This window comes from Dicentrarchus labrax, unplaced genomic scaffold (assembly GCF_905237075.1).
Source record: "Dicentrarchus labrax unplaced genomic scaffold, dlabrax2021, whole genome shotgun sequence".
Classification (NCBI taxonomy): Eukaryota; Metazoa; Chordata; class Actinopteri; family Moronidae; genus Dicentrarchus; species Dicentrarchus labrax.
The window spans coordinates 13,920,544-13,946,421 of record NW_026136723.1 but is presented as its reverse complement, the minus strand read 5'-3'; the positions used below and the strand labels follow the sequence as shown (position 1 = coordinate 13,946,421).

General features: G+C 38.2%; 1 protein-coding gene across 2 annotated transcripts in view; it reads left to right on the top strand.

Annotated features, from left to right (window-relative positions):
• vps50 (VPS50 EARP/GARPII complex subunit) overlaps positions 1-24,643 on the top strand; it is a 99,701-nt gene extending 75,058 nt beyond the window's left edge. For both annotated transcript variants that reach the window (XM_051389837.1, XM_051389836.1), the window contains 6 exons: positions 10,898-11,046; positions 14,956-15,052; positions 15,754-15,912; positions 19,242-19,363; positions 22,665-22,854; positions 22,971-24,643. In XM_051389837.1, coding sequence (XP_051245797.1) covers positions 10,898-11,046; positions 14,956-15,052; positions 15,754-15,912; positions 19,242-19,363; positions 22,665-22,854; positions 22,971-23,090 — 837 coding nt within the window. In that variant the 3' untranslated portion in view covers positions 23,091-24,643. The remainder of the gene's footprint in view (positions 1-10,897; positions 11,047-14,955; positions 15,053-15,753; positions 15,913-19,241; positions 19,364-22,664; positions 22,855-22,970) is intronic.
• Positions 24,644-25,878: the final 1,235 nt, after the last annotated feature.

Sequence of the window (25,878 nt, the reverse complement as noted above, 5' to 3'; positions counted from 1 at the left end):
GTATTCTGCATTCTCCTCTTTACACGTCAGTTTGGTTTGTTCATGTTCAGCTTTCTTAATTCAAGTATTCCAAGTTGTTTTTTCCCTTGTATCTTGGCGCGTTTAGTCAAGCCAAAGCAGGTGAGTGGACCAGCAGCTATGGGAAAAGAAGTTGCCGGAGATGGGCTTTGAGGTGCCGGGCAGTGTCGCACAAAATAAATGAAGGCCTTAATTCCATTTGACATTCATCTAATGAGAACCAAATTTCTAGTATTAGAGTGACAAAGAGGTGCAATAGGATCCACTTGACAGTAATTGCCTGGCAGCCAGTCCACTTGATTTGGTCATAAATCTCTATGGAATGGATTGGAGAGGAGTAAGCAGTCAATCACGATAGATTGAGACACTTCAACTGAGAGATCACTTTTCAACTCCCTCAGCTGGAAGCTTCCTCCATGACAAGGGTGATTACAGAATTATCAAGCTCCATTCAAATTAATAGTCTTTTTTTTTAATTTCATTTTTGCTGGGGAATAATATTGGAAACTTATGTTTTTCAAGTTTGTGTCCTGCGAAGGCCACTGGTCTTAGGTTCTAGCTCTTTTGCTAGTATTTAAAAGGTGCCGGAGCAAAGGGGCACCATAACCTAAAATGATCAAGCATTTGAGAAGCTAAAACCAGTGATTTTCTTTTTGATAAATGTCTTAAAAGGTCAGTTATCACTAGTGCACAGATAAATCGATTAATAAGCTAGTTATTTTACATGTAGCTGAATACCGATGCTCGATTATAGTCAAGTTTAATAAATCAGCCATTTTAATAAATTGCTGTATCAATGTATCAATATTTTTATTTTAAAGTACCTACCTGAAAAATGTGTGTAGGTTTCAGTGACAAAACTGCGGTGGCTGTGAAACTCACGAAAAACTATAAAGTGTAGAGCCAGTGTTTGGCTTATCTGTTCTGGGCTACTGTAGAAACATGGCGGTTCAACATGGTGGACTTCTATGTAGATAAAAACAGCTCATTCTAAGGTAACAAAAACACAACGATTATACACTAATGAAAACTGTCCGTTCAGCTCATGTGTGTGTTTGGATCCAATATGAATGACAGTGCGTGCAGCACAAGCAAACTGCCATCATATATTTTTGAAGCTAATTTAAAAACTGTTTTAAGGCCTTTAAGTATTCCATTGTATTTTCATATCTTTTCCCACACTTCCGTTGAGGACTATTTCTAGCCCATCCCCGCGGTGTATATAATCTTACTTCACACAGTTGAAATGACGGATCCAGCAAATTTGATACTGAGAGGGAGCTCCCGTCTCTCTTCAGGTGTCTGCTGCTGCTGACAGATAGGGCTTCCTATACCCACCTCAAAACTCCCTCAGGCTGTTGCTCAAAATTGAGCTGCACACAACAAATCACCCAGTGGACGTGTGTGTAGTAAAACCCCATGAAAAAAATGATGCTCCAGCAGAGGTGGGCCTGACTCAGCACTTTAGTGAGACAGAGAATTTGTCCAAGCCAGTGAAACCAATGGCCCGCAATGTAAACTGTTGCTACTTAACTGTAATGAGGGAGCGAATAGCTATAGTTTGCCTTCCCTACATTTTATATGGGAAATGCTGGAAGTGAGCCTATGGTTGGTTTTGTGTTCAACGAAATGCAAGTATGTATACAAAACCTAAAAAACACTACAGAGAGATGGGACATGGAGTGGAAGCTGATTGGGTTTTTCCCTGTGGACCTAAAATGCACTCTTCATCCTGATTGATATAAAACAAAATACAAAAGTGCCACTGTCCCCCTGAGGCATTATGGGAAAAAAGATTACATGTCCCATATGAATACCATAAAGCTTAGCAGAATCTCATTATAGTTGAGTCCTAACACACACAATTATTGTACATATACACACACAATATACATCTGTCTATCCTCATTGAGAATCATTTTTCAGCTGGGTAAATATCACAACATCTTGTCTTTGATCTGAGGAAAAACAGAAAAGATTGATCATCAAGCAACTGCTACACCCGTGGTTTTTAGTCTTATTCAAAGCTTTGCTTGTATCTGTTATTAACTCCCTCCCTGTTTTTTATACTTATCCTTTTTTTAATTGGGAATTCCAGAGCTTAATTCCTAATCATTACACAAGGGTAGATACGCTCCCTGGCTTAGACGATTGATGTCTTCATATTTAACAATGCTGGAAACCTTTTTTACTTTCGACTGTCCTCACAATACAAAGAACCTCAAGGACATTGAAGTTGATTTTTGGACTGTGGCAAGATGTTCTTTCTCAACAACTGTATGTTAGTAAAGCTGACAGAATCAACTAAAGAAATCCTCACCGAAGGCTTTTGGGTGATACTCTCCAAAATTCCTGATCGAATTATGGTTTGGCTTCAAATAAGTGCAGTTGCAATGAAATGTCTCTTGAAGCGCTGACATTCTCATTTCTGATTTGTTTTTGTCTTTTGGCATACACGTCTTTATTTTCTATACACACTAGAAATAACTTTTTATATATAAACTCTGGCTGAAAGTTGCCATTACTTCCCCATTCTGACTCACCCTTTTTTGTTTTGCACTGTTCACTTTGATTTTTGATCAAAGTCTTCCCAGTGCCTGACGGTAAGGACACAACACTACAGCATGAGACTCTGCTGTATCGGTGCTACCATTGCCAAAAATGACAGGAGGACAAAGACTGGAAGGGAATAGTTTGACTTTAACTGTATTGTATGTGGATGCAGACAGAAAGAAAGATTAAATTAAACAGAGACCACCCAGAAGACCAGAAGCACAAATAAACTTATCAGATATGTTTAGGTATTAAGACAGAGGCATTTGGTTTGTAATGATGGCCTCTTGCCAGTATTAATAACATTGAAAGTTTTGTCAAGTGTATAAAGTGTGCATCAAGCGTAATGGGCAAGAGCCGAAGTCCTAAAAGGCGATCTGTTGTGATGATGTTTGTGATTCATATATTTTCCACTCATTAGATTAGCATATTTCTTACATTTTATTCCCGATGGTTTAGCTTCTGCTGTCACTTACACCCTGAGAAAGAGTTCATTAACAATAGTAAGAGTCAAACTAAATGTCTTTAATAAGTACCAAAATCTCACAGCATAATGTTGTCAGTTCTAGATCATTTAGATTCAGTGTATGCTTGTTAGTGTGTTCATTCTGTATGTCAGTGTAGAAAGAGACATTTCTGAGTAGGTGGTGTCTTCTTCTTCAGCTTGACACACTGAAGTGTTACTTAAGTCATTAAAGTGCCCTTTAGTTATATCTATGACAGATGAAGTCAAAGGTTTGAATTACTTTAAGTGTTATCCAGGGGCAGAGAGGTCTCTTTTTAAAAAAAATTAACAAAAGACGGAAACTATCTCTCTGTCACAGGGAAGTTTCAGTCATAGTTTTACTCGTCGTTTAGCAAAAGGTTCTTATAATGGTTCATTAACTCAAGGGCCACTTCTATCTGAGCACCAGTGCCAGACAGATAATTAAAACACGGTGAGCACACAAAGAAAATAATTGTTCTCTGCCTCTACTCCTACTTTGTGGCCCCCATTTTGTTACTTCAGTTCAGATTACGCTGAGCATTCAGACACCCACACATATATTTCCTTTTCTCTAATACAATAGGCAGCACAAATTTTTTGTTCAAACCTCATTGGTGGGCTTTGATTATTTTTCACAAGAAGTATTCAGTTTAATGAAATGGAGGACATTGGCTGTTGATATGGATAGGGGAGATGGAAATATACTATCCCAACGCATGCAAAGCTCATTAGCTGCTGCTCTACCACACTTGCAAAGGGGCTAATGGCATGCATAGAAAAGCAGGAAGGCTAAAGGGTTGTATTTAACGCTGCTGTGATGAGCTTTTCTACAAGGAAACTCGTAAATGTTTATCTTTAAAGAGACCTGGCCTCATCACGACTTTTCACACTGCATAGTTGCCAAGGGCTTGGAATATGCAGTGTGAAAAGTCCAGTTACTCATGGTCACCTTACTGATGTATTCTTGTCTGGTTACTGGGTTAATCCTCAGAATTAACAACAGAAAACTGGATTATTAAAGTAATAGATATCTCACATCAAATTCCTTCCTTCCTTTCTTTACATTTAAACACATCCCATTTTTTCTGTCCACTACTAGTCTGGTCAACTCTTCTAGGATTAGCTGGCTTTATCAACTAATTCATTAGAGGTGGGGTAAGTAATTGTCCTTACACTCTACTGGCTTTCCATTCTTTGTGTGTGCTGTTTGTACACAGCCTTGGCTCTGTAAAAGCGAAATAAAGTAGATCATATCGAGCCACAGTAAGAGCCAGGATTTGTTTGTCAGGTAATGTTAAATCACTTGCCCACGGACATTCAGATTACTTTGCAGAGAAATGCTGCTGTTGTGATGTTAGCTATACTAACAGCAGAGTTCTATCGCTGTCTGGGGCTGCTCTGCTCAGTTTGCAACATAGCCAACGTTAGTTTATTAGTTTCTGTGTCATTGTACATTGTATTTTCACCAGAAGTGCTTACTTAGCTGCTCATCAAAAAATTAAGTCTGTATGGTTGGTGGTGTTCTCACATTCTAAACATATTGTCCTGATATCTCTATCTCTATAACTCTTTAATTTGTTCTGTCATTACTTTTGTCTCAAACAAACAATTTAATTTTGGGTGGAAGGGAAATCTTAATTATTGTGTTATCAGTGAAGACCTCCTACTGCGTCTGTCCCGATTAAGTAATTTACATAATTGTGTAGATTACTCCCAAACTACGTCCCATTCACTAATTAAACGTCAGTCTGCTCTTGTACAGTAGGTTCATTTAATGGAGCTTGTTTAAAGAAAGCATGGTGAGTTATTCTCTTATGAAGCAATTAGAGGAGAATGTGGATAGAATTAACTAACCCTAACCCTTTTTTTTTTTTTTTTTGACAGAATGTGCGCTACATTTATTGAGGGGCGCTACATTAATTGAGGGAAGTCACCGATGGACATTTTTCAAGCACCACTTACTTGTAGTAGGCTTCAGTGGGCCTCCTGGCTCGTTTTTAGTCAGTAACTTGATTTGGGATCTTTTATCAGCAGACTGCTTTCTGTTCCTTTGTACCAGTGTTGAACAAATTGTACCCTGCGGCGAATCCTCCTCGAAGGATGCCAACCTTGTTTATTACCTGCAGGGCTTGAAACCAACTTTTGGCCTCACTTGCTTATGTGGCTGTTGGTCTTTGGAGTAACCAGCCTTTTAAAATTTTCCCAAACCAAAACATGTTTTTCATGAAATTTAATCACATACAAAGAGACCATAACTCAGACAATTGGTTCTTTTTATAACTAAATAGATAGAAGTTTAGCGACTACCACAGAATGAAGAAAGCCTTATCAGCTATGGTATCTTAGTAAACTGATCATATTTCAAAATAGAGGTCTGTTCATGGGGATAGCAGGTTGGAGTTTTTGTAGTGGGGCTACCATTTATGTTTATTAGCAGTGTTTGTGAGAAATGGTTCAAGCAGTGATAATAATAAGCATCGTAGATAAAATGCTTACTGTAGTCATAGAGACAAAATAGTCCAGCTAGACCTATTATGGGAATATTCTTAATTTCCATACAGTCATTTTTTTCGTATTGTTTGCCATGGCTCACTACACTACACTTGTTTTTATTAATCTTTATTTCTTGTGTTTTTGCAGAGGTCACTAGTGCCCCAGGTTCTCTGTCTGTGTTAAACTCAGTCAGAAGTTGATGATCATTTACATTAGTGCAGTGAGGTGAATGTCTTCACAGGGAGAAATGAAAACACACATATTTTCCTTCTCATAACCTGCCAAATCTATGTCAGGCGTGTAGAAAGAAAGCCGCTTCTGGCTATTTGTAAAATGTCCTCTGAATAGTTGTGTGATTTGTGAATATCTGCTAAGTGAAGAGTGTGTGTGCTCAGCCTTTTGCTCTAATCTTGCGTGTGCTCTGGGAAATGCAACAAATGCAATTTGAGAGCATTTTGTTGGAGAACTGTTTTACCATGCTTGGATGCACATGACATTTTTTTTTACTGAGGAAATCACTCATATGGTTGTAATAATAAAGTCAATGCAGCGTCTCGCTATGGCTAATACCGGATTCATGTTCATTTCGCGTTTGTCAAAACTTTGATTTCTTTTCCTCTCACACATTGTGAACAGGAAACCATTAATAATGAATAGACTTTGTAAGGGATTTAATGTCACTCGCTAATGTCAACTTGTCAATCTTAAACTAATGAGTATTTACTGTAGCATGATTGCAGATAGTATATGAAAGATTAAATTACTGCCTTTAAAGTATAATTTAATTTAATAACTCGGACTGCAACAAACGATTATTTGTGAATTAATCTGCCTTTTCTTTTTTGTTTTTCTTTCTTTTTTAATTTCTGAATTGTTTAAAATGTAATATGTAAAATAATGGTAAAATTCCATTTCCATTTACTATGACATAAAATAGAGAAACGCAGCAAATCTTCTCATTTGGGAAGATGAAACCAGAGAATCTTTGGGACTTTTTCACTATTTTATTGGCCTAAAATGTAATAGTAAATAGTAAATAGTTTTAGCTTCAATATTTTCTTAAATTTAGTAGAATATATGTATACACTACACACTATAACCACAGATAGATACTGTAAATACATAGAGGCATTCTAAATTTTGCATGCCATCAGCTTATCTGGTAGCAGATATTGAATATCCCCACAGAACAATTCAACAGTCTTTAACAAATATACTACACTTCATGGAAAAGCAATTTCACTATTTATCTCAGTGGGACAGCAGACAAACTGCTGTTGAGGTTTAAACTCCTAAATATCTTCCGCAGCTGCAGGATGTAAATCAAATGATGTATGACCTCTTCACCATAAGTCAGGCTATATGGAAAGTTTTTCAGGCCTTGTATGAGTTTGAAAAATCTATCACTGATGCTTAATTTGTCCAATATGGCATTCTTTTGCACGTACTTGGCAATGCAGCAGGCGGATGGAGTTGGTTTACTTTTATCTTGCTGGAGTCATTTGTCATTTTGATCAAGTGTCATCATAAAAGTGAAATCAAAATTGTTTGTGTAGTTGTGTCTTTGAGGATGTCAAATAAGCAACAAGTTACAATACAGTTGAGTACAGTACGTCGTGAAGCTTTTTCGAGTTTGAATCATAAAATACTATTTTTACCTGTTTTCTGATAAATCAGAGGATTCCAGCAACTGCAGTTTGGTGCTCGTCTACCAACAACCACACTGATTACTGTGCTTGAGTCATAATTGCCACAGGACTAAGAAGACAATTGAGGAAAGGAGTTTAGGCTCTCATTTGTAGGAATTCATTTATGGCAAGAAATAAGCTTTCTCATCTCAGCCTCTTGTACATTTATTTGCAGATTGAAACAAGCAGAAGCATTCAAATTATATGCAAGTATTTGTATCCATTATATTACCATGCTGTCTTCCTAAGTATCAGACATGATTTGCATGTTTATTCTCAAAAATCATTTAAATATTCAGGGGCACCAAAGGGCAACAACAGTGGGTAATTATGTTAATGCTATTCCATCAAATCACGTTTGCCATTTTGAGCCTATAATGATAGTAGATCAAGCATCTAATAAACTAGTAAACATGAAGTAGGCACTCGGGGACAGTGCTGTATCACATTCAGTGTGCATGTCATCCCAAACAGTTTAAAGAGCTAAAATCCTGTTGAGGTTGCTACACTGCCAAAGCTCGGAGCATGTTTAAAATTGTCTTTGCACATACATAAAATCCTAAATGTCATGATGTTGTTCGGGCCTAGCCATTGCTTTTCCCTGAAGAATCCCCGCAGAGTTATACGCAGTTGGAAAAGAAGCACAACATTTCTCCCGACAATCTTTCAGAAGTCATCTTTTCCTTTTTTTTTTCTCCTTTTTCTTTTTTTTTTTTGCATAAAGTGTTTATGCTGCAGGGCCACAGTCAATGAAAGGTCAAGCCTCATGTGGAGAGATTAAAAATAGACCAAACCAGACTTTGCTGTAATGTCAGACTAATGCGACCAAAGTTGAATTGATTTGATTAATACAAAGGAGAATATACAACTAGCAGCGTGGCTTTTATAATGCAGCAATGATAGAAGTCATGATAAGAACTGATACAGCATAATTAAAGGGATCACGCTGTAATGTTAGAAAGATAAGAAGAGATTGACAAGAAATGCAAATGAGCGCTCAGCGTCAGTGGTGGCTCGTGTACCCCCTGCAAACACAGGGTAGAAAGATATCAATTTTGAATCCAAAAGGTTGTAAACCACCAGACCACCATAAATAGGGGACTGTTTCTGGTGATCGGTGTTTGTATTGGCGTGGCTCATCACCCATACAAATACCCACCAGACGCTGCTGCGCAACAGTTTTTTTTATCTTTATCATGTTCCAAATCTTAAATCATTTGTCATAATTGAATGTGGGTACTAATGGCCTTTCTGGATTAAGTCCATAACCGCTGCACGTTTGTCATGTTTATGTGCTGTGAAGTGTTTGCAATGTTGATGACTGTTGTTCTTTTAGTGGCTTTAACCCTTCACATGGATCAGTGACCGAGCTGTTTTAGCTTCAAATGTGTTCAATCACATGGTACCTTTTGTTTATTGAAAGAATTGAACACATTTATTAAATCATGTGTGATGTTAATGTTGTGGAATACGGGCAAGATTAAACTTGCCTTTTGTTTTTTGTTTTTTGTTTTTTTTGCCAGCATAATCTTGATTATAATACCCCTGATTAGGTGTTTCAGGCTTCAGAATATTATTGCCATTATCAGTGAGACTCAACAGAATTAACAGTACAAACTCCTTAACATCTATAACGCACTCTTAAAAACATAAACAGCTTGTGTAAATCTTAAAAAGTACTAAATTAAACATCTATTCTGTACACTTCAGGGTTTGAAAAACAAAGAGCATTTTTAATTTGCCTTGAGTTTAGAATAACTGCACTTTCAGCAAGTTCAGCTGTATGAAGGCCAAGGTGTGGATTTAGACGAGAGGTTCAGCTGTAAATGCTCTGGAGCCTCTTGAGGAGAAAATGTGTGCATTGGACAAATGATCAGCATATGCCTTTACTCCTGTCCTTTCAATTCTGGTTGCATATGCGTCAGAAGAAGGTTTTCTGTTAAATAGTTGTTGTTTTTTTGTAATCAGATGTGATTTCTGGTTTAAAAACCTAATGTATTTCTATTAGTAATTTATTCTGCTTATGATATTGATTTTACCATCTGTGCCAAGGAGTGTTTCGTTCCACTTAATGTCCTATTTTATTCATGTTTCAGTGCTTATATTTGCAGATAAGTTGCTCTTGGGAGCGATATATTGCACTCTCCATTGGGAAGCCATTAGGTTCCCTTCACTGTACAGTAAAAGTAATATAATTCAAGTGTTAATCTTCTGAATGTGATAAAATTTTATTTCAGACTGATAATGGTTTCTGTAACACTGAAGGTTTGATTAAATGGAGAGAGATTAGTCAGAGGTTCTGAAAAGGTTGCAGTTTTCACTTTCGCAGGGAGGCAGCATCAGTCTAGCAGGTTTGAACCATAAATTGTCAGCAGAGCCGCGTATGCTGCATTTGCTGTTTATATATATATATATATATATATGATTTTAGTGAATAGATTGCTGTTGTACAGTTATAAGAATCTTCTTACAATAATGCACAACACTGGTTTGTCTTCAGTGCAAATATTCTTCCTTCTTTCTGCTTTCTCTCTAGTTCTCAGTGATGATAAACTAATGACATGAAGGCCTGCTATCACGCAAGTTTGAATGTTTTATGATGTTTTCCTTTCCTGTTCTTCAGATGAATTAGAAGTATTATATATATATATATATATATATATAACCATTTGCTTTGATTTACACACTTCCTTATTCTACAATAGCTGTTTGTACTTGGTGCTGCCTCAGTAATACAGGCAGTCCACTGGCCCTAAGGAATAATGGTACTCATACACTATCAGGCCCAGATTGCACAGGAGTGCAGTATGTAAGTGGGTGACATGGTACAGCATTAAAAGCTCCCATTCGTTCATTACCTGTGTGATTGCTATTGATCTGCCTGTTTCAAATGGATTTGTAGCCGCAGAGCTCTACATGCCAATGTGATACATCATGTCACAAAGACATGCCATAGAAAATGATAGGATAAGATCAAGACATAAGCCCCATATAGAATCTTGCGTATAGAATCTCAACGACTCTGTATGCAGATATAGATTATTGTGATTGATGGGAGGGGATTTAGGTTGAAATCTTTCTTTTTCTGTTTCAATTGTTTTTCAAATGAAGGGATAAAGGAGTTTCTGGATGGAGAGGTGTAGTGGAATATATCAAAAGGAAGATAAATGTGTGCTGTTGAGGAGTGTTTGGTCAGCAGAATGTGAGACTGTGTGCTTTGGATGTAACTGAGTTCCACAAGGTTGATTGAATTTCAGATTATGCTTACCTACCAGCATACATCTACATTTTGTCTTCATTTTGCAAGTGAAATATTTGTTATGTCAGGTTAACTGTTAAAGTGACAGTAGGACAATGTTATTCCACCGCAGGACTTCTTTAGAAAGTGTAACCATTAACACAGATAGTTGCAAACCATGAAAATCAGTACTCAGTATTTTAAGTCTAAGTTTAATTTTGATAATAAGTAGACTTGCACGAAAGTATAAACGTCAGGTAACCAGGTCCGATCACCCCCACGCAATTAGGTATCATTTTGGGCTTTATTCAAGAGTTATAAAGTGTCTCTGAAAACTCTAAGAATTTGAACATTTTCATTTTTGACTGTTTGACTGTTTGACTGCTTGCTCAGTTTTCCATCTACCTCTGTGTCTTCCAGGAGGCAGTGGGGGAAAACGCAGGAGTCCACGGCACAGCAGAGGACAGGAAAGAGAAGGTGCCCAGCCCTCATCTCAGCCAATTGGTAGTCCTCACTAACAGTGGGACTCTCTACGGGCTAGCACAGAGGGTGGTGGCCACTGAGTCTCTGTAAGTACTCTTTCTACTCAACACTTAAAATCTCAAATGATTACTTTGCAGTGATACTACTTAAAAAATTACTCATTGTGTAAACATAAAGCATGCAAAAATTTCAGTCATTATAAAGCAATGTAATTACACATTAAGGCAACACACAGCAGTCTTGGTCTTTACCCCTCCGGTATTATGACTGCAGGGCTTGTTTTATGTCGTCACTGCTGTGTCCAGGCGGTGTGATGTAACTCGGCAGTTATGTTCATCAAAGCACTTTCTCTGATCAAGTTAAAGAGGCTTGTTCTCGCTCGCTGCCTCGCACCAAGGTTCACATAATTTCATTAGGCAGTGTTGCACAGCCAGGCCATCAAAGAGTTGGGCTACCTGCAGTGTGTGTTTGTGTGTGGCAGTGTTGTTTTCAACATTCACAGCAATAAAAAGTTGGAAAATGAAAAAGATGATTGAAATATAAAGGGAGACGGAGAGACCTTTTTTACCCTTAAATAGCCTTCCTAGCTTTCTCCCTATAATTTACTATTTGTGTGAAACTTTGGCAATCAGTCGTTCACTTACTGATTTATTTTCTCCCTCTTTCACCGCCTGAGTAGTTATTCTCCTACTCTATCTTTGTCTATTACATCTACACATACATACTTACATAATTAGACCAAACTGTCATCAGTGCTGACAACTCTTGGACCCTGAGAAGTCTGCAGCGCACAAGTGCTTTATAAAATAAGTCTGTAAACCAAGGGCCCAGATTACACCGCCTGAAAGAAATGCTGAATAGGCTTACACTCTCTCGCACAAAGTTTTTTGTGTATCGGAGGCAGGCAACAAGCTCAGAAGAATAATGAAAGCAAAAGAGCTAAAGTGCAGAGGTGACGATATTTCTTGGGCGAAGTTTGAAAGAAAAAGATTTCCTAAGGAGAAAGGAGACAGACTTATTCTGGGCAGAACTGCATGAAAAGTTTTTCTCTCTGAAAAGGTGTTGTTAGAAAAGGCATCTGACCATAGTGTTCATTGTGAGAACCTCTGACCTCTTCAGCATATGCCCTTTCAAACACAATCTTGAAAACAAAAGCAAAGATAAGACCTCTGTTAGGTGCCCCTTTGGCTGTTGTTGAGGTGTCTTATTTATACAAGCGTGATCAGATAAGTGTGAACTGCAGGATGTGCTTCTTCCCCCGCCCCCCTCCACACTGCTTCATGTTGCCGAGGTAAACACAAGCTGTTCCAGCTAACCTTAATGTGATTTTCTCTGCTCCATGAAAAGAACAAATGTCCACTGGGCTCATTTATGGGGTGCTGGCTGTGTTTCATGCAGTGCTTTCAGATTTAGTGTTAACCAGACAGAACTATTATTAATACTTGCTTAAAGATTTTTGTTGCGGTTGCCAGTATTCACTGCTGTGCAACATCCTTACAGATGATCCGTTTATGGAGCATCACTATAGCCAGCTTTTGAACTCAAATATCTCTATTATTGGATTAATCAGCCATGCAGGGATTGGAAATTGCGTACACCTTACCTACGGCTCTTCTCTGAAAAACGCCCCATTTAAAAAGAGAAAATTGTTTATGAAAAATACTGACTTGCATCCAAAATTAGTAGTTTTGTGCTGCATGAAGAAACTGATCAGAATCATTTGGAGAGGTTTTACTTGTAATGAGAACGGCTCAGAAATTGTTTCTGGTCATGAAAAATGAGAAGAGAAATCTGCAGAAAATAAGCTGCTGATTGATTCAGCTACAACTTTTACTCATATTACATCATATATCCCACCCTTTTAATATTCTAATCCGATTAAAAATCCAGGCACATATATTGGTCAGTATTAGCTTATTGCAATATATTGGTAATGGTGCTAATTTCAGTTGATAATTCATAAGAAATTGCAGTAGAGAGATGCAAAAAATTTAGAAACAGAATCTCTAAAATTGTGATTTTTATCAAGAATGTTTGTCAATATTATGTGTGAAAAAGACCAATTAAAATTCTAAAGTATATGTATTTGTATCAGCCTCAGAAATCCAATATTTCTCTGGCTATAATTAAAACTGGCAGTGTTAAGCCCTCTCCAAAACATCCATTTTGAATATATTTCTATAATTGTTGTTGTCATAATGCAAAACTCTGAATGCACTTTATTCTGTGGTCTAATAGCTTTAGTTTCCATTCATTTTCTGATCTTTGTGCTAGAATCCCGTCACTCAGATTGTTTGTCATCCTATTGAGCAACTGGAAGATTGAGATGTTGAGAGTGACTGTGTCATTCTCGGTCCCACTGACATTGTTATTCACTTTGTTTCTGAGCAAGTTCAAACTAAATTTGGATTCAAGGGGCAGTGCAGGATGTGGTGGCCTACTCACAGGGCTTAAGTCTGTTGTTTTCTTCTCTTAAATTGCACTATCCAATCAGTTGTGTTGTTGTTGACCTGGAGTTGTAAAGAAATCATCGCGCTGTACCGCAGCATGCTTGTTAAACTCCAGACTCAACCCTGAACTTCAGTCCACTCAAACCTGCTCCCTCAGTTTTTATTTAGTGTATGGCAATACTTCAGAGCCATCGATCAGCCCGAGTCAAAAGGTCTTTATTTAGTCAGAGCTGGATTCACAGTGGAATAGCGGTATTAGTTTTGTCTGCATTGATTTATTTTTTTTTTTGCCCTGTATTTATTTATTTTTCTGCTAGCTTCGCTTAGCCTCAATATTTTTCACGGATAATTGAAATCCACTTATCGTAAAAACCCCTGCCTGATTTGTTGGAAATAAATTATATTTTGCCTCTTGAAGTGAGACTTGAAGATTTGAAACTTGGAAGTAGTTTTCCCAAAGTGCAACATGACCACGGAGTCGAGGGATGATTTATGTTGTGACATCACTGGAGTTTGTTCAACCTCATTATTTATTACATTAAACTGTAATGATCACGGGGGGAGAAATTAGATTGCTGCAACAGTGGAGAATGGTGTAGCTGCATTTAATGGTGCACTGTTAGAACATTCACAGAGAATGCTCAGAGGGTACAACGTTTGTACAGAAATGTCTCCAGGTTGTAAATATTCACATTGTCAAATTAACATCTAAATCTGAGGAATGACAGAGTGAAGAGTCAAAGACTTTTCCTTTTGTTTTCTCTGTTGTCTGTTGCTGTTGTGTGACACGACAAAGGCTTAGCTTTAATATTAGAAGCTCATGGATCAAGTATTCTTTGTTCTTGTGCTGCTCTGGTATTAAGATTAAATATGATGTTTTGTGAATAAGACCATCTCTTAGGGATGCACGATGATCATCTGAGCCAATAATGGGGAACTTTATATTGTTATAAATTAACCAGACAATGAAATTACTGTTGATAAATTATCGGCCGATGATGATAACAATTTATTTTAAGTTCTTATGCAAAACATTTGATAAGCTTTATGTTCTATAAAAGCCAAAGTATGCTTGTCAAGTGTTTTTGATGTACTTTACTAGAAAAAGTAAAAAAAACATTTAAAGAGTCTGAACTGTTTTTGTTGTGTTAAACTGATGTCAGTTAGATTTGGTTAAAACAGAGTTATGGAATATTAAATCATCCATCTTTGCTCACTACATCTTAGCCTTTTTTACCCTAAAACTACAGGTTACAATCTCTTTTTAAACACAAAAATAGGACATTATGAGAAGCTGGCAACAATTGGCTGTTATTGTATTGGCTGAAAAAATTATTTTGTGCATCCCTACTATCTCTCATTGTCAGTTGCTCTAATTCAGGTCCTCAAACTTAAATTTGATCGAAACTTAATGGCTAAAAATGTCACTCTTGAACAATACAGAAATAAGACAATTTTGTGCTGTACTGGGCCAGAGCATTTTTCAGACCATATTGTGCCACCACAATACTGTATTAAATGGCTGTTTCTGTATTTTTTCCTCAGTGTGTTTCTGGCGGAACAATTTGAATCCCTCCAATCTCACCTGGACACAATGATGCCTGCAGCCAAGAAGCCCTTCCTGCAACAGTTTTATTCCCAGGTATACTTGCACCTTTTCTCTAATGTAGTCTGTGTAATTACAGTAACTGTTTAATCATGTCGCCACTGTCAGTCACAGGTAGCGTGGTACAAAACATCTGACTACGGTGGCACCAAATCTTTCATTGTCACTTATTTTATTTTGTCATAGAATCAAACTTTTAGTAAGAATCACCATTACCCACATGTGTTAGCCTTGTGGTTATATAAAAAAGAGTAACATAAGCAGAGTATCTTTCATTTGATTTGCTCTGAAAACAATATTCCAGTTGCATTCATTCCTTTATAGGTAACCATCATTCTGCCTTTTTGTTTTCTTTAAAAGCCTTTTTCTCCTTGGGGGCAAATGTCTGTGTAACTGTAACCCAAGCATTCAGTCCTGTTCTCAATCAGCAAAGGAGAAAATTGTCTGTCACTCAGAACCACACAGGCAGCTCTTTCCCAGACTTTTCTATTTTTTTGTCCACTTGACATTTGAAATATTCAGGTACGCAGACAGGTCTGTTGTCCCCAAACATCAAATGAATGTCATGTCCTATAATTTTACTCTAGGAAATATTGTGCTATCAGTGACGTTATGTTAACTTTACAATGTGTTCATCTCAGAAGAGACCTTGAATTGTTCTATCCTGCCTCTCTGTTTACTGCTTACATAATGTTCAAAAACTTGCCCACATATGTGTCCTCCCTTTCTTCCTTCAGACGGTGTCTACAGCCAGTGAACTTCGGAAACCAATATACTGGATTGTTGCAGCCAAGGCCATTGACTACGAACAAATGTTGCTCATGATGGCTGGCGTAAAATGGGACATTAGGGACATAATGTCACAGCATAATGTTTATGTGGACGTCCTGTTAAAGGTAATGTTGCATAAGAGATGCGTATGTGACTGTTGATGTAACGTGATGTGCTATACTGTAGCTTGGTGGTTTATGAATGGAGTTAGAAATAGTGAATTGGCTCTTTTGGCTCTTTAAATGATGGTAACAGAATCATCTAAAGCTAAATGTTTGTCTGTCGTTTTGTTCCTGACAAGTAGTGTACCGTCAGTTTATCAGAGCTTTTATAGTGAAAACAGCTGCCTGCTGCTGGGAACAAGGTTTATGAGACCCACGAGAGTGAACCAAATCAGTGAAGTTCCTTCCCTGAAAACCAAAACAATGACCGGAAAGACTCTACAATTCGTGATAAAGTTAAGGGGAACTGTAGAGTCAGTCCATAACTGTCTGTGTATTTGTCACTAGAAGGGACCTTTTTCTCATTACATGTAGTCATTTTATCCATTGTTAATATAAAGATATTGATTAGTGCAGATTTAAAGGTTTCGAGTCAATTGTAAATTAGTCACAGTGCTGCATTATTAATCCTACTTTGTGCTGTGTCATGTTTCTGTTCAAAGACAAGGATAGAGACTTCACTGGAAAAGCTTTTTTTCTCACATTTCACAGAGATAATAGGCAAGCATCTCCCCATTAAGATTGTTGCATCATTTATGCCACTAAGACTCTTTGTCAGTGGAATATAAATGAGGATACCAAGATGACTGCTAACCCTTTTTAAATCCTTTTTTTCTTTTAGAGTGTATTTCACATTCAGGAAAAGTTCAGAATTGTCCCAAAGTTTATTCTTTTTCCCCAAACAATAACTTAACTGTCCACTGCAGCCCTATCCGTGTCATGCAATATCCACAATGAAAAAATTAGAGCACATAAAAGGCAGCTGTAATAGATTTACTTTTATCTAGCGGGGATTTTCCTCACATAGTGGGTGAGTTATTCTTTCAACATCTGTGTCTACATTAAGTATTACCCTTTATTCCACTTAAATTCATGCAGGGATCTTTAATATCAATTATTTGGGATGGGGTGAATAATTTAGTACAAGGGTGAGCTTTTGAGAGTTGAATGCAGACCTCACCTGAAGTTCGAGCTTTGTTAAAGACATTTATGCTCACCGGTCGCAGACATATTTTTGGAATCTGAAGTTTTCCACTAAATGTGTGTCTTTATGCATGCTGGCCACTTATCCAATTGTAAATTTTGCATGGGGTAGAAGGACATACGGCACTAGTTTTCTCGCCTCTGACGTTCAGACACAGGAAAGTCTGAAGGGCTTGCTGTGGTGTGAAATCCTGAACAGACCAGCACCAAACCAAGACAAATCCTTATATATGCATCAGCATGCCTGAAAAAGCTGTTGATTTAATCACACTGTAAAGTGCACATGTTGTTGGGATAGATAAATAAATATATACACATCCAGTCACCATTAAAAATGACCTGCTCATGAGAAAAGAACTCAAACTCACCTTTTGAATTCCTGAACGACTCATAGATCTCTGTCTGGCTCTGGCAGCTCGGCAGTTTAGTCTAACTAATTTAGCTTATGAGCTAAATTGCCTAAGGGGAAAATCTCCTTGTCTCACTGGCTTGGTTTAAACACTGAACCGTGTCCAGCTGATGGACTGACATGATGCATAATACAAGTAGCATGTACTTTTCCCCATCAGGTACTAATATCCTTCTCTGCCAACTTGTCAGACACTGGTAATGCATATGGATTTTGTTATGTGCATTGATTGAAAAGAGTGTGACAAATTTCGTTGTACTGCACTCACAAGAATATTTTATTCATGAATTCAGGTTGATCACTAGCATTCAGCAATGGCATTGATTTGCATATAAAGTGGCAAGGAAATGCAGCAGTCTCAGAATGACTTCATTGACAAAATGCTTAAGTCAGAAACTATTGTGTGGCTGTTTGTGAATGAATAATATTTCATTCTTGGGTGAAAAATTAATGCCAGTTGTGCATGCCTTAAAATTCAGGTTCATTTTTTAATAAGATGCAGACCTATATTTTGCAAACACACACTAGAAAAACCACATCTCGTGAGACACATCCATAATATTTATGACCAGTCCTTATGTACTGCTACTTGTTCCCTATAAACACCGACACAATATCATAATTGTATAATGTCATCCATAATTGAACATTTCAGAGTGCAGTGAGTACACTACAAGTGTTTGGTAGAGCTGACACCCCTTCCTGTGCAGAGTTTTCACGGCTACAAATGAGTAGCATCAGAACATGGCACATTTAAACAGTATAGTACAGCTTTATGTCCTGCAGCCTGCACCGTCTTCTGGGACGTCTCCTCTTTTTTCTTTGGGTTGAAACATAAAAGAGAGAACATTTAGAGGCAAGCTGTAACAACACCCCCATGACTGATGTCCTTTTTTTGTACTTGATCATGGAAATGGTGAGATACCGGCTGAAGAGATGTTATACAAGTGTCAAAGGGCATCTCAAGTATCTCAGTTATTTATTAAAAAAACATAAATTTAAAAAACCCAAAGGCAGACGAAGGGCTGACTGTAAGAGTGATTTGTTTTAACCTATGATTTGTGACTTGGTGGATTCATACATCCTGCCCCGTCTGTTCAGGACATCAGGATGTAGTGTCCACCAGCCCAGACTGCAAAATCATTAAAGTAGTATAGTTAAAGTTGAGTTGTGGTACAATAAGCCAGACACACTGCAGGCTGCTTACTCTGGGGGAGATAACTGAACTTTGATTGATCTGATTTACTTATACCACTATTACTTATACCACTATTAAATTATGTTCTGTATTTTAAATTACCAAAGTATTTATAAAAAGAGATCCAAACCCCGATGCAGTTTACTCTTTGCAGACTGTAAATAATTTGGGTTATGCAACTCACAGCATGAGGTATTTTTCTAACTCTGTTCCACTTCTGCATGTTAAGATTGGGGGAGCTGGTGTTGGGCGTCATCCAGGAACACAGAGTAGCTCAGAACGAATCAGAGGAAATACATTTATGTTGTCTTACATGAAGACTTTTATTTTGTTTATGTCTTGCAGTTGGGAAACCAAAGTTGTATTGGTCCCATAGTGGCTTGTTTCCTGTCTGAGGCTGCAGTTGTTTACTGTTGTGTTTATAAATGTCTTACTTAGCATGTAGGTTTTTTGGTTAAGCTAATAATATGTTTTTACCTTTGAATATTAAGCATATCACTTGTGTCTGATTACATAACATTCATTTTACACTGTTTTCCAATTAAAGAAATCCACCTCTTCATTAATTTCTGCTACTTTCTTTTATTATACTCTGGTTACCTCTTGAATGTTTTCACCTGTTTTTCTCCTACACCTTCCCAGGAATTTGAGCAATTTAACAAGCGGCTGGGTGATGTTTCCAGACATGTGCGCATCCCGCTACCTGTGTCCAACGTCCTGTGGGAGCACTGCATCCGCCTGGCCAACAGGACTCTTGTAGAAGGGTAAGAAAGTCGTAAAAACACCTTTGTGCAGCTGTGTGTGCACCCCAGTCTGGTGGAGGTGCAGCCAAAGCTTAAATTATTGTTAAAACATTTCTAGAAAAACGCACTTTCTTGGGGCATAATATTTTCCCCCTTTTCTTCTGCATCAAAGAACGAATCAACAAAGCAGTGTGAAACAGTCCCCGGACTGTACACTTTCTATTTATTGCTAAGAGCATAAGTGCAGACTTATGTTTGCCCTTGATTGATCCATCCTAGTACCCTTAGATGTACAAAAAGATGTGCAAGGTTGAGTTGTCATCTAACCAATCAAATTTAAGAAGCAAATACTCTGAAGGGCAAATGTGCTCTAAACATCAGTGCTAAATATACATTTTAACTGTATTCAAATATCTTTTAATTGTGTTTTTTGTAGCAATAATGCCTGTTGGACAGCATTTCCTACCTGATTAATTACATGTATTCATAAATATAGAACTATTTAAAAAGAAAAGTCAGAAACCATTGAATAGAACTTATTAAATCATTGACAGTCAGCAGTAAGGTTTTGTGTATTAAATAATTATTTAGGATATCTCAACGGCTATTGAAGAAGCAATTCAATGCTATTCAAGTTGATACTGGGTGATACTGTGCTGCAAAGAGGAGTGCAATATGCACAAAACACAAAGATTGCTGATAATGAATCCCCATTTTAGCATTATGAATTATTCAGACCAGTAATGTGACCAAGCTAAATACAGTGCAGACCTGTAGAAGCCCCTTTTTGCTTGAATAGGTCTCTTTATTCTTAACAGTCAGAAATAGTGTCCCGAAGCTTGTCATGTACGCATACCAAACAGCATCTGTGAGTTATTGCAGCACAGTGATTTGAGGCTCCCCACTCTCAACCATTGCATCTTTTAGGGGAAAGCCTACAGAGATACTGATCAAAGAGAAGTGGAGATTTTTCACCTCTTTGGAGCTTTTTCTCTGTGTGTTAATCTCTCAGTTTTAACAGCTGCACATCATAAATTCAAAAAGAAAAAATTATCTCCAAAGCATGTTGTCAGGCACCATGAAGAACAGGGGAAATTACCTACAGTACATAAGCAACCTGGAGACTCTGTTGGCAAGTTCCTTTGGAGTAATCCCCCAAGAAAACCACTCTAAATTCCTGCCATCTCCTCCTCTCCTCATGCTAGAAAAAAACCTTGTGTGTCACATCTCTCCAGCTTCACCGAAGGCCCATCAGGGAATTGCATGACACAGGCCACTCACACAAACTGTAAAACGCTCTTGACACATCCCTTGTAATGCATTTCACCACTTTCTCCCCTGTAAACGAGATGTATGGGTTGTGATAGGCGACTGAGTGTGTTGTTTTTTTCTTTTCTCAGCAACTGCATCCCTGCTGTCTCTTTACTCAGCGTGTTGAGTGAATGTGCGAAATAGGTTTTTAGATTGAAGGTGTGATGAACACCCGCTCTTGCTCAGACAGACTGGATGCACAACAACACTGAGTCAGAGCGGCTGGATGGTGACGCGGCGAGACGCTAACGGCTGACAATTATCATGAGGTTACACGCGTTTTATTGAGAAGAAGAAAATGACCGATGTGGAAGGCACAGTCATCCTGGGCTGCTAATTTTGGTGCAGGTTACAGTGTGTGAGTGTTGGTGGGGTTGTGCTGGCAGGCACAAGGAATGGTTAGGTCAAAAACAAATGCTTGTTAAGTGGTTTGGGGTTTTAAGAAGGAAAGAGAACATTGGGCATTAAGCACAGGTGAAAGACTTGCCCTCACCCACTGTGAAAAGGGAACATGTTTACCTCCTAACACATTTGCTGAGCACTTTTCTTCCCATTGCATAAGAGAACTTTTGAACCCTTTCCAATGAACACATGGCCCATTACGACTGCTCTGCTCTACAAATTTAAACTGCTGTTACAGACTTCTGCTGTCTGCTTAGTTTTCCTTCCACACACACACACATAAACACACACTCATCTCCCACCCCTCTGGCACACCAAGACGAAGTGGTCATATTTGTTTGTTTGTACCCTGACTCGCTCAGCCTGTTATTCAATTTCTCTGTCCAGCGCTTGTTTCCCCTTAGAGACCCGCAGAAATGGCTTTGTTAGCATTCTGAGCCGAAGCTCAAAAAACACTCCACACCAAACTTTGGCAGGCCTGACAAGCAAAAAAGAACAAGGATGACAGAGATAGAGGTGATGAAAGAGAGAAAAAGCGAGAGAGAGTGAGAAACAGAGGAGAGAAAAGCTGAAGTGTGAGACAGAGAGAGTTTACAGAGAGTAGACCTGTCTATGTGGTGTGTTAATGTACTGTAGATGTCACACACACACACACTGACCTGCCAGAGGACAACAGTGTCTGCTGCCAAACACATTAAACACAAACAGAAACACACAGTGAAATATATGTGTACTCTGGCCCACACACACATTCACTGACACAGCACAGACAGCTGGATGGACCAGTATGGCCTAATATTTAAGACACACATATAAAGACTCGTATATATGGAATTGATTCTGTCATTAACATGCACATTAAAAGGCTTGTCTGAATATTCACTAAAGAAGACAAAAGGAAAATACAAAAACCAAAACTACAGATTCAATCCAACTCGTGCAGGGACAATAAACATAAAATGAAATAAACTATAAATAACATAGGTATTATTCATAAAATCCAAATAAAAACAGAAAGTTAACAGACACGGCTCTGTCTATATTATTACAGACCTAATGAACTGTGTGACATGCAGATTTAATTACAATAGATATTACACATCAAAGTAGTACATTCACTGAAATATTAAGTACATTAACTTGTCCCTCCTCTGTTCATTTCCATTTATAAAAACTTTTTACACACGTTTTTAAAATCAAAAACAGATTCCAAATGTCTCTCATGATCTAGTAAATTACCGCACATTTCTTTGATTACTTCGATGCTGGAGTTTTGACAGTATTTCCATTTTGACTCAAATGAAAACTGGCACATCTGAAACACATCTCCCAGACAATTTTTAAGTGTAGCAAATTCACAGAGAAATACAGTAAAGAATTTAAAACCATTGCACCATGATTTTGCCCTTAATATACAGAGACAAGTTTGCCTGCGTGAAAGGAATAAAGTTGTCTAATCTTAAAATGAACAGCAAGCTGTGATCAGCACCCGTGAAGTAAAATGACACAGGAGTTTCTTGCTTTCCAGTCATTGCCTACCTGTACCTGAATACTTTACCCTACACTAACCTCCTCTTTTCCCCCTCCGCTGTTGTGTCCTCTACCGCAGCTATGCTAATGTGAAGAAATGCAGCAATGAGGGCCGGGCCCTGATGCAGCTGGACTTCCAGCAGTTCCTCATGAAGCTGGAGAAGCTGACCGACCTGCGACCCATCCCTGATAAAGAGTTTGTCGAGACCTACATCAAGGCCTATTACCTGACGGAGAATGACATGGAGCAGTTCATCAAGAATCACAGGGTGAGACAGTGAAGCAGGCTGTTCCTACGCAGCACTAAATATTCATTTTAACTGAAGTAGTCGTTTTGTTTTCCACCTGCATATCTGTTTTCACTGACTTGTGTTCTTCTGCGCAGGAGTATTCCATGAAGCAGCTAGCCAACTTGGTGAACGTTTGTCTGGGCTCACATATAAACAAGAAAGCCCGTCAGAAACTTCTGGCGGCCATCGATGACATTGACAGACCCAAGAGGTAGACTGATGGCCAGTGCAGACCCTGAATGTGTCAAGCAGCTACAGAGATGGACACTCCCAACAGAGTAAACCCCCACAGTGGAAGCTCAGCGTAGAATGTCTTCATTTTCAGTTTAGTGCATCCATGTTGTGGTGTTCAACAAGCTGTACAGTATATACAGAAGTAGAGCTACTGTATATGTATCAATATGTATCAATTTAAAGCTCATATGTTAGCCACATGCTAATTATCTGTTAATCTACTGTCCTTAGGTGGTCAAAAACTCAAACTGCCACTCGTTGAATGCACCTCATGATGTGCTGATGGACATAAATACTAAAACTTTCATTCTCAAGCATGCTGCAGCTACTCTGTGCATACAGTAGATGTACCGTAATGCATGCACTCATGTTTATGATGTTTTTTCTGCAAATTGTCTGCAACCATAACAATTTCAATCTATTCCCTGACCATTAGGAACAGATGTTGAGTATGTTTTTCAGACACAGTACAGGATCTAACAGTGTGATGTGACCGTGTGGCCGTTTATGGAACTTACACCGTCTCTTTTCACTGACTGCAAACAGTTTCCGATTCAGCTCCAAACTTGATATTAAACAAAACATTGAGTGAACATTTACGAGTCGCTAAATTTGATAGTCACATAACGTTGTTAAGTTTTTTGGTAAATACGTCCCAATTACAGATCCAAGAAGAGTCTGTGTCATAAACCTCCACTATCTGATACAAAACATGATTGAATTTGCCCCCGGAGGGAAAAACAGTAAGATCTGAGCTATTTTTCATTTTAATCATTTATTATAAATTATTCCAGCCCATGCGTTTGCTGTATATTATTTCACTTCAGGGTATTTATTGTGCCTGACTGGATTCTCTGCTTCTTCTGTTTTATTTGTTTTGTCCATGATTGACATAAATCTTAATATAATGATTACTCTGATAAATAATATAAATTGCTGTAGTCAACATGTAGTATATGTGCACCAGGTGTGATTGTTTGATTTGTCATATCTGAGGAGGAAATTATTTTATTGTCCTGGGGTGAGTATTTGAAAGTCTTGTTTGTGCAGTCAGGCACTGTTTAAGTAATATCTCCTGCACTAGTTGAACTGTGTCAACAAAAGCTTTCCTCCAAAGCTTTAAGGCCCCCCTCCAGTCACCTCCAATAGTTTAAGTTGACCAGACCTGACGGGAGGGCAGATTGATTTACTGTTGAAAGGAGAAAAAAGAAAATGAAGTCCCAGTTTTTAATACAGCTTCATATTTTGTGTGCAACTATTCCAAGAATACTGTAAATGTGAATGTTTTGAACAATGTCTGTATTTATTTCTGGCTTTGTGTCTTGTTTGGGTTTTTATATGATAATTGCAGGATGTGTGCTGTCATTTATAACCTCAGTATCTTGTAACTTATCAACTGAAGCTAATACAAATATTTAAACATTGTCAAATTATGTTAAGGGTCAAGTGCACTATAGTGAAAATCAAGTAATCAGTGTTGGAACTGTAGGTTGAAACAAAATGATTCTAATATAATAAACACACTAATAATGGACTCTTATGGCCTCTGTTGTTCTTACAGTTCCATTAATAAACTGTATAATCTATAAATCCACCCTTTACAATATTTGTGCTCCAGCAGCTTTAGTACAGTCTTTTTTACCATTACGAATATATGAGCGTTGCCTTTCAGCAGTGCCGCTGTCCATCCTAATGATGCTTTACTCAGCCAGGAGCAGGACACTGTCAGAGTAATTAATACGGCTTCCTGTGTGGTTACAAGCCCTCAGCCTTCCGGTTTAGGAACCCACTGATCAGGTTGAACTAAAAAAGCTGTGAAGGACTCCTAACTTTGAAGACTTGCTGTTTTTTATTATACAAAAGTTTTACAAAAACTTTGTTTTGGACAGAACTATCTACTAGCTTTTAAAACAAAGAGCCACATGACTGTTAAAACCTTTTTTAAAGCCTTATTTTTCATAAGATATCCTACTGTTTTAACCTTCTTTGTCCTTGATTTTAGTTGAAGTCTCCTTAATTCTTCTTAAAGCACTTTGAAAACCACACTAAAGGAGGTATACACCTGAAACGTATTAAAAATAATGCGTCAGTGGGCTCTCGTTTGCCGCCATCAGCATCATGCAAGTCCCTCCAAGCATCCAACGGTGGGCTCTTTTCCTTTATGGTTCACCATTGAGGGGGTATGCAGTATCAATTTTGCTGGATTTAAATGATGCCTCTAGGGAGCGAGACAAAAGACCAATGACAAAAGAAAGACAATTGGTGTATATATTTATTCCCATAGTAGTATCCCTGATGGCATGGTGACAGTTTAACCTGCAGTTTGTGTGTTTGTGTGGCAGTATGCGACCGTTCAACCGTTGTGTTGCCTTTTCTTGCAGAGCTGTCCTCCCCCTCCAATACTCTGATTCATGACCCAATGAACACCACTGTTCCCACTGTCCTTTTGTGACACATTTGGTTGCCCAGCTTGATCGTACCCCTCCTGTAATGCCGTGGCCCAGTTACCCTTTCAGATAAAAGACCAGGCGCTCTTTGCTCCTGCGTGTCTGCACCTCTGCCAAATTTCACGAGCCAAGCCCATAGAAATCACTATCAATGATCCACATGGCCTCTGTTCCCTCACTGTCTTCTGATATGCACTCACACAGACTTCATTCATGCCTATTCATAGATATGTAACCAAAAACAATTGCTGGCAGAGCCTATTAGTAATGTTTACTTCGCATGATGATTGACAAGACAAGCTGTGACAGGGGGGGGGAAGAG